This window comes from Corythoichthys intestinalis, chromosome 1 (assembly GCF_030265065.1).
Source record: "Corythoichthys intestinalis isolate RoL2023-P3 chromosome 1, ASM3026506v1, whole genome shotgun sequence".
Lineage (NCBI taxonomy): Eukaryota > Metazoa > Chordata > Actinopteri > Syngnathiformes > Syngnathidae > Corythoichthys > Corythoichthys intestinalis.
In genome coordinates, this window is record NC_080395.1 from 4,429,830 (window position 1) to 4,446,596 (window position 16,767).

General features: G+C 42.7%; 2 protein-coding genes across 3 annotated transcripts in view; both read left to right on the forward strand.

Moving 5' to 3' along the window:
- Positions 1 to 3,326: 3,326 nt before the first annotated feature.
- LOC130920804 (NACHT, LRR and PYD domains-containing protein 12-like) lies at positions 3,327 to 11,587 on the forward strand. Its single transcript, XM_057844261.1, has 7 exons — positions 3,327 to 4,497; positions 7,397 to 7,567; positions 7,739 to 7,912; positions 8,076 to 8,249; positions 8,419 to 8,592; positions 8,764 to 8,937; positions 9,403 to 11,587. The coding sequence occupies exons 1-7, from the start codon at positions 3,482 to 3,484 to the stop codon at positions 9,413 to 9,415; spliced, it is 1,896 nt and encodes a 631-aa protein (XP_057700244.1). The 5' UTR covers positions 3,327 to 3,481; the 3' UTR covers positions 9,416 to 11,587.
- A 3,465-nt stretch (positions 11,588 to 15,052) lies between these two features.
- LOC130920727 (NACHT, LRR and PYD domains-containing protein 12-like) overlaps positions 15,053 to 16,767 on the forward strand; it is a 29,894-nt gene continuing 28,179 nt past the window's right edge. For both annotated transcript variants that reach the window (XM_057844132.1, XM_057844141.1), the window contains exon 1: positions 15,053 to 15,135. The gene's annotated coding sequence lies outside the window, so the exon portion shown is untranslated. The remainder of the gene's footprint in view (positions 15,136 to 16,767) is intronic.

The window sequence follows — 16,767 nt, forward strand, 5'->3', positions numbered from 1 at the left end:
CCTTATTTTTTGAATAAAATACTTGCATACAAAGTATGTACAAGGGTCATTGGAGAATTTGAAAAAGTAGCATAGGATTCATGGCCTGCCAGACGTTCAATCCACTTTGACTGGGAGGTAGGGATGGGTGATACAACACTTTACGGAGATTCTACAGTACTAGCCAAAAGTATTGGCTCCCCTGCAATTCTGTCAGATAATGCTCAATTTCTCCGAGAAAATGATTGCAATTACAAATGCTTTGGTAGTTATTTCTTAATTTATTTTGCTTGCAATGAAAAACACAGAATGGGGGCGGGGGATTAAATCATTATTGTTTGACACAAAACTCCAAAAATGGGCCAGACAAAAGTATTGACACCCTTTGAAAAATCATGTGATGATTCTCTAATTTGTGTAATTAACAGCACCTGTTACTTATCTGTGGCACATAACAGGTGGTGGCAATAACTAAATCACACTTGCAGCCAGTTAAAATGGATTAAAGTTGACTCAACCGCTGTCCTGTGTCCTTGTGTGTACCACATTGAGCATGGAGAAAAGAACTGTCTGAGGACTTGAGAAGCAAAATTGTGAGGAAGCATGGGTAATCTCAAGGCTACAAGTCCATCTCCAAAGACCTCAATGTTCCTGTGTCTACCTTGCGTAGTGTCATCAATAGGTGTAGAGCCCATGGCACTGTGGCTATGATGTGGACATTTCAGCAAAAGATTGTGCAGATGGTGGATAAAGAACCTCGACTAACATCCAAACAAGTTCAAGTTGTCCTGCAGTCTAAGGGTACGACAGTGTCAACCCGTACTATCCTTTGGCGTCTGAATGAAAAGGGACTCTATGGTAGGATACCCAGGAAGACCCCACTTCTGACCCAGAGACGTAAATAAACCAGGCTAGTTTGCAAAAACTGACCTGAGAAAGCCAAAAACATTTTGGAAGAATGTGTTCTGGTCAGATGAGAAAAAATTAGAGCTTTTTGGGAAAAGGCATCAAAATAAAGTTTCCAGGGAAAAAAACAAGGCCTTCAAAGAAAAGAACACTGTCCCCACAGTCAAAAATAGAGGAGGTTCCCTGATGTTTTGGGGTTGCTTTGCTACCTCTGGCACTGGAGTGCTTGACCGTGTGCATGGCATTATGAAGTCTGAAGACCAACACATTTTGCAGCATAAATTAGGGCTCAGTGTGAGAAAGCTGGGTCTCCCTCAGAGGTCATGGGTCTTCCAGCAGGACAATGACCCAAAACACACTTTATAGAGCACTAGAAAATGGTTTGAGAGAAAGCATTGTAGACTTCTAAAGTGGCCGGCAATGAGCCCAGACCTGCATCCCACAGAACACCTGTGAAGAGATCTGAAAATGGCAGTTTGGAGAAGACACACTTCAAATCTCAGAGAGCTGGAGCATTTGGCCAAAGAAGAATGGTCTAGAATTCCAGCAGAGCATAGTAAGAAACTCATTGTATACCGGAAGTGGTTGTTCGCAGTTATTTTGTCTAAAGCACAGGTGTCAAACCGATTCCGGAAAGGGAAAGTGGGTGCAGGTTTGCTTTTCAACCAATGAAGAGGACACCTTTTCACCAATTAGATCTTTTACATGTGTAATCAGTTAAACTTTGTCAGGTGCTGCTTGTTTCAGCAGGAAGTTTATTGGTTAAACTCTGCGCGTTTATGGCTGGAACAAAATCCAGCACCCAATACGCCCTTTCTGGAATCGGTTTGACACCTGTGGTCTAAAGGTTGTGGTACCAAGTATTAGGCTGAGGGTGCCAATACTTTTGTCCGGCCCATTTTTGGAGTTTTGTCAAAATTTAAATGATTTATTATTTTTTTCATTCTCTTTTGTGGTTTTTCATTGCAAGCAAAATAAATGAAGATATTGCTGCCAAAGCATTTGTAATTGCAATCACTTTCTGGGAGAAATTTAGCATTATCTGACAGAATTGCAGGGGTGCCAGTACTTTTGGCCAGCAGTGTACAAGTATGTACAACAGTCATTGAAGAATTTGAAAAAGTAGCATAGGACTCATGGCCTGCCAGACGTTCAATCCATTTTGACTGGGAGGTAGGGATGCGCATGACCACGCTTTACGGAGATTCCATATCATATCAATTTGATTTAATTTAAATGTACAACTTACAATGTAAATAGACATGAAAAGAAAGGGCACAAATGATGAGGTGTGTCCAAACATTTGGCCTGTACTGTACAGTATATTGTCAGGTATTTTCAATATCAAATCTCGTCATTTTGTGCCACAATTGTAAAGAACCAAGTGACAAGGGACTTCCAACAGGAATGAAGAAGATTGACCTGACGTCCCTGTTTTGCATCACGTCACTCAAACTGTTTCCTAGCTCACTTTACTCTAGCTAACTTTGTAAGTCAATAAAGGTTGTCGTCCGCAGATACCCGATCATAGGTCACCTAGCTTACGCGTTTAAGAGGAAGAAGGATGACTCTGGACAGCGGGCGGAAGGAGCTGCTGTGGAAAACGCTGATGGAGCTGGGGGAAGACGACTTCAAGGCCTTCAAGTTCTTCACGGACCTGCCTCAAAGGGTACTTGACACCCCCAGCCAGGTGGACGTTGCTTACGAGATGGTGAAGAAGCACGGCGAGAACGCTTTGGAGGAGACCATCAAGATTCTAAAGAGGATCGGTAACAATAACTTGGCTGAGATGTTGCGTTGCAACGTGCTTGAAATAAGAGGTTAGTCCCAAAAGTAGCTTGTGGGGTTAGAACGCTGGTGACTTAAAAACTGTGGAAGACAACCATCTCTGGTGGCTGTGAAGTTGTTGATTTTTGTCCATAACGGGACATCGCTGCTTTCTTGCAGGCACCGTCTTCTCAGTCCACGATGACAATGATCAACTTGCCAGATTGAAGGCAGACCTGCAAAGCAACCTGCATAGTTTATACAGCATTGTTCCCGAGGGCAACACCGAGCGATGGAAGCAGCAGCCTGTGGTGGATGTCTACACGGAGCTGGATGTCACCTACGGGGCCGACGTCAGTCCCGACGAACGGCACGAGGTCCTTCAGATGGAGACTCGTGCCGCGGCGGCCAGGGAGTCTATCTTGCCTTGTGACATCTTCAAAAGCCCTGACGGGAAGCCGCGACCGATACGCACGCTGCTCACAGTCGGCTTTGCGGGAATTGGAAAAACCTTCCTGGTTCAAAAGTTTGTGTGCGACTGGGCCAGCGGGAATACAAACCAGGACGTACACTTCATATTTCCCTTCACCTTCCGCGAGTTGAACACGGACAAAGGGAAAAGTTTTACGCTGGCCAAGCTCATCCGACGCTACGTTTGCGAGAGTAGGCACATGAGCGAGGAGACGCTGAACAATATATTTGCCGAACTGCAGACGTCCGGGAAGCGGGACTACGAAAGCAGCAGGATCAAGGTCTTGTTTGTCTTGGACGGATTGGACGAGTGCAACTTCAAAATGGACATGACGAATGAAATGAAATCATCTTCATCATGTGCCACCTGCCCATCTTTTGCTGGATCACCTCTACAATTCTACAGGATCATTTGGACAAAGGGAAGGTGGGAGAACTTCCCACAACGCTGACCGAATTGTACTCAGAGCATGCCTTTCGCCACCTTGACAAGAGCAAGGAGAGACAGACGACGGAGTATGCCTGTGACGTGAAAGCGCTAGCAAAGCTGGCCTTTCACAACACCATGAGTAAACGTCAGATCTTCTATGAGAAGGATCTGGCGGACAGCGGCTTTGATTACAACCAAGCCGCAAAACACTGCGGAATATTCACCGAGGTGTTCAGGGAGGTCCGTCCGCTCAGAAGAAACTTACAAGGCAAGATGTTTCAGTTCATCCATCTGACCATCCAGGAGTATATGGCCGCATTCTACGTGATGATGAGCCTCTTCCACGACAACAAGAACGTACTGACTGATTCAGAGCTGGAACCGGGAGGTGTTTTCCAAGAAGAAGAAAAATCAGAAGAATTAGAAGAAACAGAATCAGAAGACGAAGAAACAGAATCAGCAGAAGAAGAAAAAGAAGATGAAGGTTCTTGGAAAATCACTGAGGTCCTAAGGTCAGCTCTCCAAAAAGCCTCGGAGAGTGAAGGAAACCTGGACTTGTTCCTTCGCTTCCTCGTTGGTCTTTCCTTGCCGTGCAACCAGGAACTAGTGGGTGAACTGCTGAAGGCCCCTCAGTACTGCAGGCAAAGCAAGTCAAAAACAGTCAAGTTGATCAAGGAAAGGATCAAACGGAACACTCCAGAGAACAACATCAACTTGTTCTACTGCTTAAACGAGCTGAAGGACGACTCCTTGCTGAAGCAGATCCAGAAGGAAATAGTCATAAGTTTTCACTGGGAAGACATGCCAAATTATATGTGGTCAGCCCTGGCCTTCTTACTTACCAACGACGAAACCTTGAAGTCCATTTACCTGTCGGAATACGCCCAATCACCTTTGGTGCTCGAGAAACTGTTGGTGGTTGTCAAGGCTTCTCAAAAATTAGAGTAAGTGCTATAAAATCTTTTCTGAAGTGCGAAAAATCCAAAAGCATAATGGCAAATCCAAAAACCAGTCCAACAAGTCACAAAACACGATGACAAAAAAACAAAAGAACTGCAACTAGCCAAAAAAAAAACATCTCAAAACAAGACAAATACAAAAAAAATTGCATATCTCAACATCCAACCCAAAAACAAAATGAAAATAACTCAATCACTCCCAAAGATGTGTTTGTACTTTTTTTTGGAACACTTAGGTTCGCTACCAAAGGCATATACAAACAGGAGTTTCTAATCTTTCACTGAAGAACCGAAAAGATTAGAAAAACTTATTTTCATGATGAAAGATGGGAATCTAATTGTTCGTTTTTAAGTTTGTTTCGCCATCAAACACAATATTCTGTGGCGCTTGACGGAACAGCCAAAATCTTCGCAAATCAACAGAATGTCTTGTGAAGATGGCTGGGAATGAATGAGTTAAGAAACCGGAAATAGTTGGCACTGGTACCAATGTTCCCTGTAAGCTGCACACGTGCGCATTGGCGCATTTCTTGCACATACTTAGTGCACAGGAAAAATTCAACGAAAACATATTGTAGCTTTAGTAAGACTACTGTTGGCACCTTAGGCGGAGGGATTTGTAAGCGCGACACTCCTATTGGTGCGCTCGATACGGCAACGCGACGCTCCCATTGGTGACACCATAGTTGTATGTTGTTGCAATGCTGCAATCTCTTTCTGTTGTGATCAGGGGTAAAAGTGGCTAGAATTTCGTGCTAGAACTCCCTGACATAAAATTCGACACAGAGCCCTTTTTTGGGGGGTTGGGGGTAAACCTCCTAAAACCACAGAAATGTAAAAACTGCTTTTGGCACTCTTATAAATGTAATACACATTAAAACACAACAGATCAAGGGTTCAATCCTGGGCTCCAGCCTTCCTGTATGTTGTTTGCATGTTCTCCCCGTGCCTGCGTGAGTTCTTTACTGGGTACTTCGGTTTCTCCCCACATCCCAAAAACATGCATGGTAGGCAGATCGAACACTCTAAATCAGTGGTCTCCAACCCGGTCCTCAATGGCCAGCTGTGGGTCGTGGTGTTTGTTCCTGCCGATCCAGCACAGATAGTTGAACCAATGAGCTTTCTGCTAAAACATGCAGCACTTGACTGCAATCAACTGATTGCACTAGTAAAACACCAGATTGTTGAAAAAGTAGTCATCTTGTTTGGTTGGAATAAAGTCCTGCACCGACAGCGGGTCTTGAGGACCGGGTTGGAGACCACTGCTCTAAATTGTCCCCAGGTATGACTGTGTGCCCGAATGGTTGTTCATCTCCTTGTTCTCTGCTATTGGCTGGCAACCGATTCAGACTGTACCCCGTATACTGCCCTTAGTTAGCTGGGATTGACTCCAGCACCCCCGTGACCCTCTTGAGGATAAGCGGCTCGGAAAAATCATGAATGAATGAAAGGTTTCACACATGCATTAGGCTACTGCATTACACTGGATCAAGGCATAAATGAGAAACTGATATCCATGCAAAATTGTATTTTTTCACTGATTCACAAAATTCCATCTAAAATGCCACCGAATGTATATGGCGGAAAACACTCTGGTGACTTGAAGTTCCGCTCTGAGACCCCCAATTTGGCCAACTTCAAAATTGTCCGATATGCATGTGTGATACATCATTGGAAAGCTTAAAATCTCAATTTTCTGGGGGAAGAAAAATTTTGAACAGGAGGGCATTTCTAAAAAAAACAGCAGAACCCTATCTGGAGGTGAGAGCATGAAAGAGCAGAATTAAAGACGCCACGACTTTAACGAGATATTATCGCATACTTACCTTGTTTTGATCCAAAAATTCCATGTAGCATGTATCACTGAGTGTCAAGACACATCTGTGAATGGCCTCAGCTGGATGGATTTTTTGGGGATTTTCTGGGTGAAACATCGTAATATAACAAGGGTTACGATGCAGAAATCGCAGGCATCAAACAGTGGTCGAGATGTTCTTTTTCATATATTTACCCTTTTAAACATTTTTTTTTCAATTTTTCTTTTTTTGGATCGATGATTTATCATCTAACACATCGGACAAAATGCAACGATAACAAAAAAAATAAAATTAAGCGTTAGTTATGAGGTAGATATCCGTGACTTTTTTACAGACGCCATTTTTTTTTCATTGTGACATAATTTGTTTAAAAGTTTAAAATATGTGAGTGAATAATTTTTTAAAGTTTTATTTATTTATTTTTTAAACCAAATATGAGACATCAATTAATGATTGTGAGCTAAAAACGACAGACATTTTGAATAATAAATATATTTAATTACCTTCGTTTTATGGCTGGGTTGAAACAAAAGCGGTTGCACGACGTCTGTAAATGGGGGTTTTCAGGGTAAAACGGACAAATTAAAAAAAGTTTGGGGGCTTCATGCGCCATGAATCTGCTATGGCAGCATATAGACATATTGTTCTATCAAACACAACAGTTGTTTTGGCCTAAAATACAGCAGTTTCTTTTAAAGAGGAGTGCAAGAGCAGACACTGTTTTTTTTAGCTTTGTCTGTGTTTTTCGCCATATTTTCCCCTTATTTCTTCAAATCTAAAAGCAAAACCTCAATTTTAACTATTCAAGAACACAGGATGTGAACATTGACTTTTTTTTTTCTGTACAAAATCAGTACAAATGACTTACATTATGCACAGTGAAATGGAATATATTTTGAAGACAAAGCAAACATTGACTTTTTTTTTTAATTATAAGGAAATAAATAAGTAGCCTTACATAAATGAATAAAAATAAGTACAAAGTGTAGAAAGTCTAGAGTCTTGGTTTAAAGCAAAAAATTATGTTTGGCTCGCTCTCACGTGTTCCTCCTGCATGTGATCTCCAGGCTAGTCGAATGTTACCTGGACAAACGCAGCTGTCACCTGCTGGCTTCCGTCCTCAGCTCTCCCTCCAACCTGAGGCATCTGGACCTGAGTCTGAACGATCTGTCGGACGAGGGGGTCGAGATCCTCTCGAAAGGATTGACCAGTCCTCACTACATCTTACAATTCCTGGGGTAAAGAGCTCCTCCTGATCATAATCTTCTGTTGTTCCGGTCGAAAAATCAATAGAATAACTGTTGTCATTAGCCAAGGAAAAGCAGATAAAATGTTACTTTCAGTACAACCTTTATAAATTTCACCAGTTTCCCTTCGCTGGCTTCAGTCAATCATCTATTTTGTTGCAGGCTACAATGCTGCGGAATGACGAAGCAAGGATGCATTTTGTTGGCGGAGTCTCTCAAGTTAAACCCCTCTCATCTTCAAGAGCTGCACCTGAACTTCAACAATCTGTCGGACGAGGGGGTCAAGATCCTCTCGAAAGGACTGGCCAGTCCATACTGCATCTTACAAGTCCTCAAGTAAGGATCTGCTCCAGTTTGAAATCTTCCGTGGATCCGGTCGTCTAATCAAAAGAATCGCTGCAATTATTCGCCAAGAAAAAGGCAGACAAAATGTTACTTTCAATCATAACTCCAACCAGGTTCCCTTCCTGACTTCGGGCTGTTATCTCATTTGTTGCAGTCTGTCACAGTGTGGTATCACGGGGCGAGGATGCGTTTCTTTGGCTGAGCCTCTCATGTTAAACCCCTCTCAACTTCAACAGCTTCACCTGAACTTCAACAATCTGACGGACGAGGGCGTCGAGGCCCTCTCGAAAGGACTGGCAAGTCCACACTGCATCTTGCAAGTCCTCGAGTAAGACTCTCCTCCAGTTAGAAATCTTCCGTGGATCCAGTCGACCACTCAAAAGAATAACGACTATTATTAGCCAAAGAAAAGGCAGACAAAATGTTACTTTCAATCAAACCTTTATAACTAACCAGGTTCCCTTCCCGACTTCAGGCAATTATCTCATTTGTTGCAGGCTGTCAGAGTGCGGGATCACGAAGCAAGGATGCATTTCATTGGGGGAGGCTCTCAAGTTAAACCCCTCCCATCTTCAAGAGCTGGACCTGTGCCGGAACCATCTGTCGGACGAGGGGGTCAAGATCATCTCGGAAGGACTGGCCAGTCCACACTGCAGCTTAAAAGTCCTCCAGTAAGGAGCTCCTCCAGTTAAAAATCGTATTTGGTTCCGGTCAACCAATCAAAAGAATCGCTGCTATTATTAGCCAAGGAAAAGGCAGACAAACTGTTACTTTCAGTCGAACCTTCTTAACTCTAAAAAGGTTCCCTTTCTGACTTCAGGCAGTAATTTCATTTGTTGCAGGCTTTCATGGTGCAATGTCACGGATAAAGGGTGCGTTTCCTTGGGCAAGGCGCTGAAGTTACACTCCTCCCATCTTCAAGAGCTGTACCTTTGGGGCAATCAAATAGGAGAAGAAGGAAAGAGGGTCTTATTGGACGTCCAAGAGGATCCCAGCTATCAGCTAAAGACTGTGTGGTAGGATCAAAACCAAGGGTGTAGGTTTGGATAGAGACTGAAGGGACATAACACAACCCACTTTTTAGGATGCTTAAATTGCCCTCACCAACTTTTAAGCAACCTTCTTTGCATTATATCATGACTTCAGTTAAAGAGGAAATTTAGATTGTCTTCCAATATGTTGTAAGGATTGAATTGAACCTACTATTATATTAGCAAGTGAATTATTTTTCTTATGTTCAGACTTAAGGGCCGTTTACATGGTGACGCTGCAACACCAAGACACAGCAATTGTGTTACGGAATGGCCTCGCCTTTACAGTATATGGTGACAGCAAAAATGGAAAGCCAAACCTTTGATTCAGGGCTCCCAAGCGGAAGAGTGTGTTTTATCGTCCCTACCAATGTTGAGACCAAACCTATGCCCTTGATCAAAAAAAGTGTTTATTCACGTTCCATTCTGATTGTTTGTGTCTTTCTTCAGCTTCACCGGGTGAAACGAAGAACAACGTTCGGTCCTTGGCGCCAAGAAGGGCGAGTCATTCCAAGTGTTCATTTTTAGAAGACGTTGAGCCCAATTGATCTCCTTCAGATTTAGTTCGGTGCTACGTACTATCCGATGATCTCAAGAGCATCGAGTGTCGGCTCAACATGCAAAAGTAGCTTCGCTCACTGAATTTGAGGCAGTCCGCCCGCCGGCGTCGGGATTGTTTGCAGCAACGCCGCTACTGGCAGGTGGAGTTCAAGGAGGAAGGTCTACGACGCTGCTACCAAACTACTGGCAGTTGTTTTCTGACATGAATTGAAATGGGTTTGTCACGAATAGACGTCCAGTCCATTTGGACTGGGAGGGGCTGACCAAAAGGATTGGACTTTCAGCACCGTGCACAGCAACCAATGAGTTCAGTAAGTACTAGAGGCGTGCAAAATTTCCGATTCTTTGATTATTCGCGATTTGGCCGTAGAAGATTTGAGATTGATTCACATACATCCATTTTTCGATTACTGAAATATGTCAAGGAAAGCGGAACTAAAACACAGTCGAGAGTAAATGTCACAGGGTAGAAGTGTTGTTATATTATTTTGATTGTTTTGGGGGTTTTTGGGATGTTTTGCTTTTTGTATTTACTGCTTGTAGTGTTTAGTTGAACCTCCAGCCTAAATGACCCCAATTAGAACACCTGTAGCACTGTGGCCATTCTCAATAGACTGAGGACTAAGCCAATTGGAGGCCGACAGGGGCGGGACAAGTTTGGCCTATCATCCACACGCACACCTAAACCGGAGTTCGCAAGAACGATGCGGAAAGTGAATAAGTGCGAATTCTGCGTTTGTGGCACCATCATGTGGACACTGATAACCGAAGATTTAACCATGGAAATGTCACTGGCTGCGACAAACTTTGTCCCCACGTCACACATGAGACCAACGTTTACATCTGGAGTCAACATGGATATTGTCGCTGTGTTTAGATCTAATTATTAGACGGGTAGTGTTGGCAACCATTTATTTACAAACTCTTGAATTGCTCCATATAGACCCTACTCACCTACGTCACAAAATGGGCGTGTCGCTGTTTCCGGCCGCCATATTGTACCTCTTTTTCAGACCTATTCTCATTGTTTTCAATTAGTCGAGCAAGTTATAGAGCAATTCATGGAAGCCCCGGTGTTATCTGACGCTGTAAACTCATTGGATCCGTTGCATAAAAGGCGTTACGTGGAAAAGCTTCAGTTTATCTATTCGCCAGATCCGTATTTGATGCCTAAATCGATGTTTTTCGACCCGCTGGCTTCGCCTGTCATCTGATGTCCTGATATTTACAACTATCTTGTCCACACAAAATCAGCCTATTCTCACGAAAGTTTGAAAAACTTTAAGAGCTTGGAGGCTTATAAATGCTACGTTGCTGGTTGGGTGAAACAGGTCCTCGTACACGAAAATTCGGCAGGAATCTTGTGCTCGGAAGGTGAGTTACGAAATTTTCAATTCAAAATCTTTTGTTCTTGCTAACATCCACTGTCAAGTCTAATGTATTTCATGTCATTTGTCAATGGAGTTAGGGCTTTTAATGTTTATATGGTTTAGCGATAGCACTCACTACATACATACGTGTATGTTGTCGGCGATTAGCGTAGCAATGATCTTAATTGTGGTGTCAGCCCAAAACCCTCTAAATATATATTAAATGCATCTTACCAGATATAAAATGACTACTACATAATCTGTGGTAGTCGTTTGGAGTAGTGACGGGATCTGTCGTTCACTTGAGTAAACGAATCCATTCCGGTTCGTTCAGTAAAACGATTCGTTCAAACGAATCGTTCAACGAATCGTTCGCCCCCCTCATCTCCCTCCCCACCCAAATGAATCGTTCGGTTAGTGAACGGGAAGTGACGTTGCCGAACGAATCACCAAAGACCGCTTCGCAGTATAACTGAACGGGAAGTGACATTGCTTGGTCCCTCCCTCTCTTGCACATTGACCACTCGTCGTAGTTTCAGAAATGAGTGACAGGCGATATCATTCTGCTCTCAGAGACAGCCTCGTCTCCCTCCCGCTGCTGCAAAAGCGAGGGAGAACTTCCGCGTCGTCTGTCCTAGTTCTATGGGCTCAAAGTCATGGCTCGTGCTTGCATTTCGAATTAGGACACGGTTAAACATTTTCCTTTTGAGGGGGAAGTCGGGGTTTGGGGTCGGGGGCGCACGGACTTTCTTTAGCATGATCTTGCTCACATATACAATGCTGCTGCTAACAGCCAACGCGGCATGCCTGCTGTCACGAAAATAAAAATAAATCGAAAGTTTAATTTCTAATTATGGAACGGCCAACACATCATATTAACCTCTCGCTCTGTTGTATTTTTGTTTTTTATTATTAAGATGATCGTTTTGAATTTTTGCACTGGTATTAATAAATAAAATAATCCGGTCAGCTCCCCTGTCGTCCCCGCATCTCAGATCGTCAAATGCTGACGAGAAATAATTGTTTGCTTTATGATTTCGCCTTTCTACTCTCATTAGTCTGTTAAGAAAAATGTAGACATATTGCGACATCTCCCGTGTCCGCGCGCTTTGTTTTTGGGGCGCTTGAGTAGCACATGATGGACGGATTGACATAATTTGTCAAACCAACCGACACCCTCTGACACGAAAAAAAAAAAAAAAAAACACTCGGAAAAAATTGACATGTATATACAGTTTCATTGCAAATCAGTATTATGGTGATCATACTAAATATTATTTTTTTTCTGTGCACATATGAGGTACATATCGCTGCCATGAAGCCTCCATATAGTGACAGTTCTCTGCCCGCTTCACTGCCGTCACGCGACCGCAGCTCAGGTTTTGCTTGCCTCGCAGCTACGCGTGTTTTAAATTACTGTAAATTTGATAGTATATCGTCATAGGCACAGTCCCGAGTCTGTTGAGAAAAGTAGAACACTAAACCATGCTCGCTAGATTTGTGTGGTGTTTTTGTCTTTTTGAGCAGCATTTGATAGGCTCCACGTTAACAAATATGTGACAAAGTCGTTTCCTTTCATTTTATGACTCGTTCACCGCATAGTCATTACTGGAAAGTCAAGTTAGCAGCAAGCTAGGTCAGGAACCGGAGGACCGAATCACTGAACGGGAAGTGACAAAACTCAGTCTTTCCCCCCTGCCTGCACGCTGGCTGCTTATTGGCCACACGTGGAAATGAGTGACAGAGGCCTTGATTCTGTTTCCGCTCCCTCCCCTGCCCGCGATGAGGCTGGCGTCTGATTGGTCGTGTGCGATGTCAGAAGACGCTGCCGCTTGCTCAACGCCCTCCCACGCAGCGAACAAGCGCCACCAACTTCATAGAACGAATCAGTGCAGATGGTGATTAGTTCGGTCTCGTTCACCCAAACAATTCGTTCAAAAAGAACGAATCGTTCGCGACCGATACAACACTAGTTTGGAGCCCAGTTTTCTCGTCGAATTGCAGCAGTCAATCGCGGTCTCCTCTTCGGGTCTCTCGGAATACGGTAAAAATTCAAGTCTCTCCGTCTATCTTCTCTGTTTTTGCAACCGACCGCCACACACGACTTCACCATTTTGATTATTAATGTTAACGAGCAGAAAAACACGCCATAATAGGAGGAATTTACGAAGCGCTAATGCATTAAAATGACTAGTATCCGGACAACATGGCACGGGGGCGTGGCTGTGACGTCACGTGAGTAGGGTCTATAGAGGAACACAAGCGGAGGACGGGATTACTGACAATTATGTGTCGGCGTATGAGACTGACGCCATGTTTTCCAATTTGAAGAAGTGACGTCGCGAGAAGGGAAGCTTACTCTGATTGAATGGGATTTGGGGATCTGCTGCCACCTTGAGGCCTGGCATTGTTATGAATGTATTTAAAATAAAAAAATGCGGTTGGCTGTGGATGCTTTATTTTTTCTACAAACGTGCAGTTGTGGACGTAATTATTTTTTTCCTGGCGTATTACAGTAGAAATCCTCGTTTTCAAACAAAAAACAAACAAAAAAACCCTGCTAGGTGTGGACATGGCCTGGCACAGAATTGATGACCTTGCATGTAAAATAAAATCATTCAATTCATCATTCATTCAAGTCTTTGATTTCATATCGCATTATTCCATATCTTTAAATTATGTGAACATATATTATAATGTAAAAAATCTAAGTAGTAATGAATGAGTGAATGAGGTTGCTTGTGGACTTTTTGTTCTGATATAAAATTATTCAAAAACATAATTTTTTCAATGTTTAAAATCTAGTTTATATTTATATATATATATATATATATATATATATATAAAACAGAAACGGTAACAGTGGCAGTCAGATACCATTGTAATTCTTTTCAGGTCATTCATTGTCAGACAGAAGCAGTACAGCACAGCGTTACGCTAAAAAAATAAGTTAAAAATATAAAAATGGCTTACCTCTTTGTCCTCTGAAAGACCATGCCAACCCAACATAATGTTTACTGCATATGAAATGTGAATGGATTCACCGAGCTGGTGTTAAAGTCAGCGCAAGTGGATTCGGTCTTCACATTTTTTCCTCCCGAGTTTTTGGTTTCCGGAAACGTATGAAGAAAACATCCTTCATGTGTTGTAATGTCCAGAGTCGTTTCTACAAGTTCCAAAAAAGCAATGCGTGAGTGGCATGTTCGTTTTTGAAAGATTACCGGAGAAAAGTAGCACAAATTACGTTGTGTCTATGCGAGGGCGGGTTTATAATGTCCCACTTCGGCTTTACTTCCGCTTTATGATGCGATGTTACGGTCTAAAAATAGCCTGCGCGCGGTACGCCATTGGATGGATGCCAGAAAGATGCTAGCCATTAGCCAATGGCAGAGCAGCTATGTATGTATGCCACGTTCAGTAAACTCTGGGAGCAGTGAGTCCAAGCCATTTAAGCTTTTCTTATCCTAAAATTTCTTTCTTAACAAGAGGCAATATTTTCCCTTTCAGGCGTGTCTTAACCCGAAAATTCTGTGGGTAGAGACGTTCTTCAGTAGAGGTACCACTGTATTTACAGTACTTCTGCCTGCTTGTACCTCTAAAGTTATTGTCACTTATTCAGTAATATCATTTTAGCACAAATTTTGCTCCAAGCTGGAACATCATGTGAGCAAAAGCAGTAAAAGACACTTTAACCCTTTCAGGTACAGCAGTGGACAGCAAAAGTGGCCACTTAAGATATTGGCACTGTGATGAGAATGGTTTAGTGTTCCATTTAGCTTGCCGTAGCAAAGCATGAGTGATGTGACGTATGAGGAAATACGAGTTGTTAAATGTACGCAGTTACTGAGTGGATGCTAATAAAGAGCTTGTTGCTATATCTCATCTTCGTTGCAAGTCCATTTCATGACAGGCACCCTTTTTAGAGAAGGAACTATTTTGGGTCATTCAAAAAATTTTTTTTTAAAGTAATTCATTATTGTAATTTTTTATGATTGTAAATGAATTTAGGAATTAATGCAACATCAACAATAAAATGAACTGAAAATGAATAAAAACAGAAATACAGACTGTTTAGAGTTTTTCTCCCGCCCCGAGTCTTCAAAAATAGACCAACCGGGAACAAAGCTACCCAATCTGCCCACATGGGCGTTGTAGGTGTCACCGAAGGTCACACCCAGCGTGCCGTGTCTGGGAGAACCGGACAGACAAGTCGTCACTCTGACAGGAGGAGACGAGGCGACGACAAGGCCGCGTAAGTTTTGTCTTTTAACTGAACAAAAAGGCACACACACAAAAAAAGTCGCAAGTTTGTTCGCTCCAAAGTTTGTTCATTTAAACGTTGATAAAAGATGAAAGTATGTTGCATATGTACTCTCGAGTTAAGTTGAGAAAAGTAGTACACTAAACATTGCTCACTATGTTTGCGTGGTGTTTATGTGCGTTTGACTAGCATATGATAGGTTCCACATTGAAGAATATGTGACAAAGCCCTTTCCTTTCAGTTTTTGACCTGTTCACAGCAATACTAGGAAGTCAAGTTACGCTTTGTGAGCAGCAATCTCTGTCCCTCCCCTGCCAGCGATGAGGCTGGCGTCTGTCTGGTCGTGTGCGATGTCAGACATTGCAGCTTGCGTCTCAACTCTCAACACTCTCCCACGCAAGACCCAACTTCCTTCAGAATGAATTAGTGCAGAAGGTGATTAGTTTGGTCTTGTTCCTCCAAACGATTCATTCACGATCGACACAACACGAGGGCACTGAGACAAGTCGTTACGACTGGAAGAGTCGACGTGACAAGGCTGGCCGGGTTAGTTTTCCCTTGAACTGAAAGGAAAGACGCTAGTCGTTCCAAAGTTTGCCCATAGTTTGCTCCTTTAGTCAGTTAGCCTCCTGTCGTGTGTGATTACGATTGTGTGCTTAAATACCCTTTTCCTTTTCATCTTTTTAGAGAGACAAGGTTTCACTTGCGGTTACACAACTTCCCGTTGTCTTCAGAAGTATGACTCAGCTCACTGGCGTTTGCCATTCATTCCCATATTTTTTAAATAAAATACTTGGTTGAATATGTATATACGCGAGTCATTGGAGAATTTGAAAAAGTAGCATGGGCTTCCAGACGTCCAATCCATTTTGACCGGGGGGTAGGGAAGGGCGATACTTTACGGAGATTCTATATCAGGGGTGGGCATTTGCAATTCAATTTAAATTGATAACTTACAATGTAAATTGACATTAAAATAAAGAAAACGCACAAATGATGAGGTGCATCCAAAACTTTGGCCTATACTGTATATTGTCAGGTACAGTATTTTCTACATCATCAAAACTAGTTGTTTTCGATACCAAAGTACCGGTAGTCATTTTGTGCCACAATTGTAGCTAACAATGCGACATGGCAGTTCCGACAGGAATGAAGATGAACCTGTCGTCCCTGTTTTGCGTCACGTCCCTCAAATGGTTTACAAGCTCAATAAGTCAGTCTCAAATACTGAGAGTCTCAAGGTGCGGTCAAACAAGAAACAAAAGCTTGAGGCTACGTCTATGCTAAGACGGATAACGGCTTTAAACGTGTAATTAGTTAAACTTTGGCCATGTCGGCCACACTAGTACAACACTTGTCCGGATACGTTGTTACACGGATAATTTGGGCGGGTAATATTACCCACTGCTTAATATGGACTGCTGTCTCCATACAAAAATTGGACACTAAGGAAGTGACGTCTTTTAGTGCGGCACGTTAGCATGGTAAATAATGGAGGCGGACGATCAAGACTGGCATTCCCACTCCTCTTTTCTTTTCCACAATCATTGTTTACAGTTTATCATCTGTAGTGTATGTTTTCGCGAGTCATTTCTGGCTCTTTTGATGAAGGCATCTGCCTCT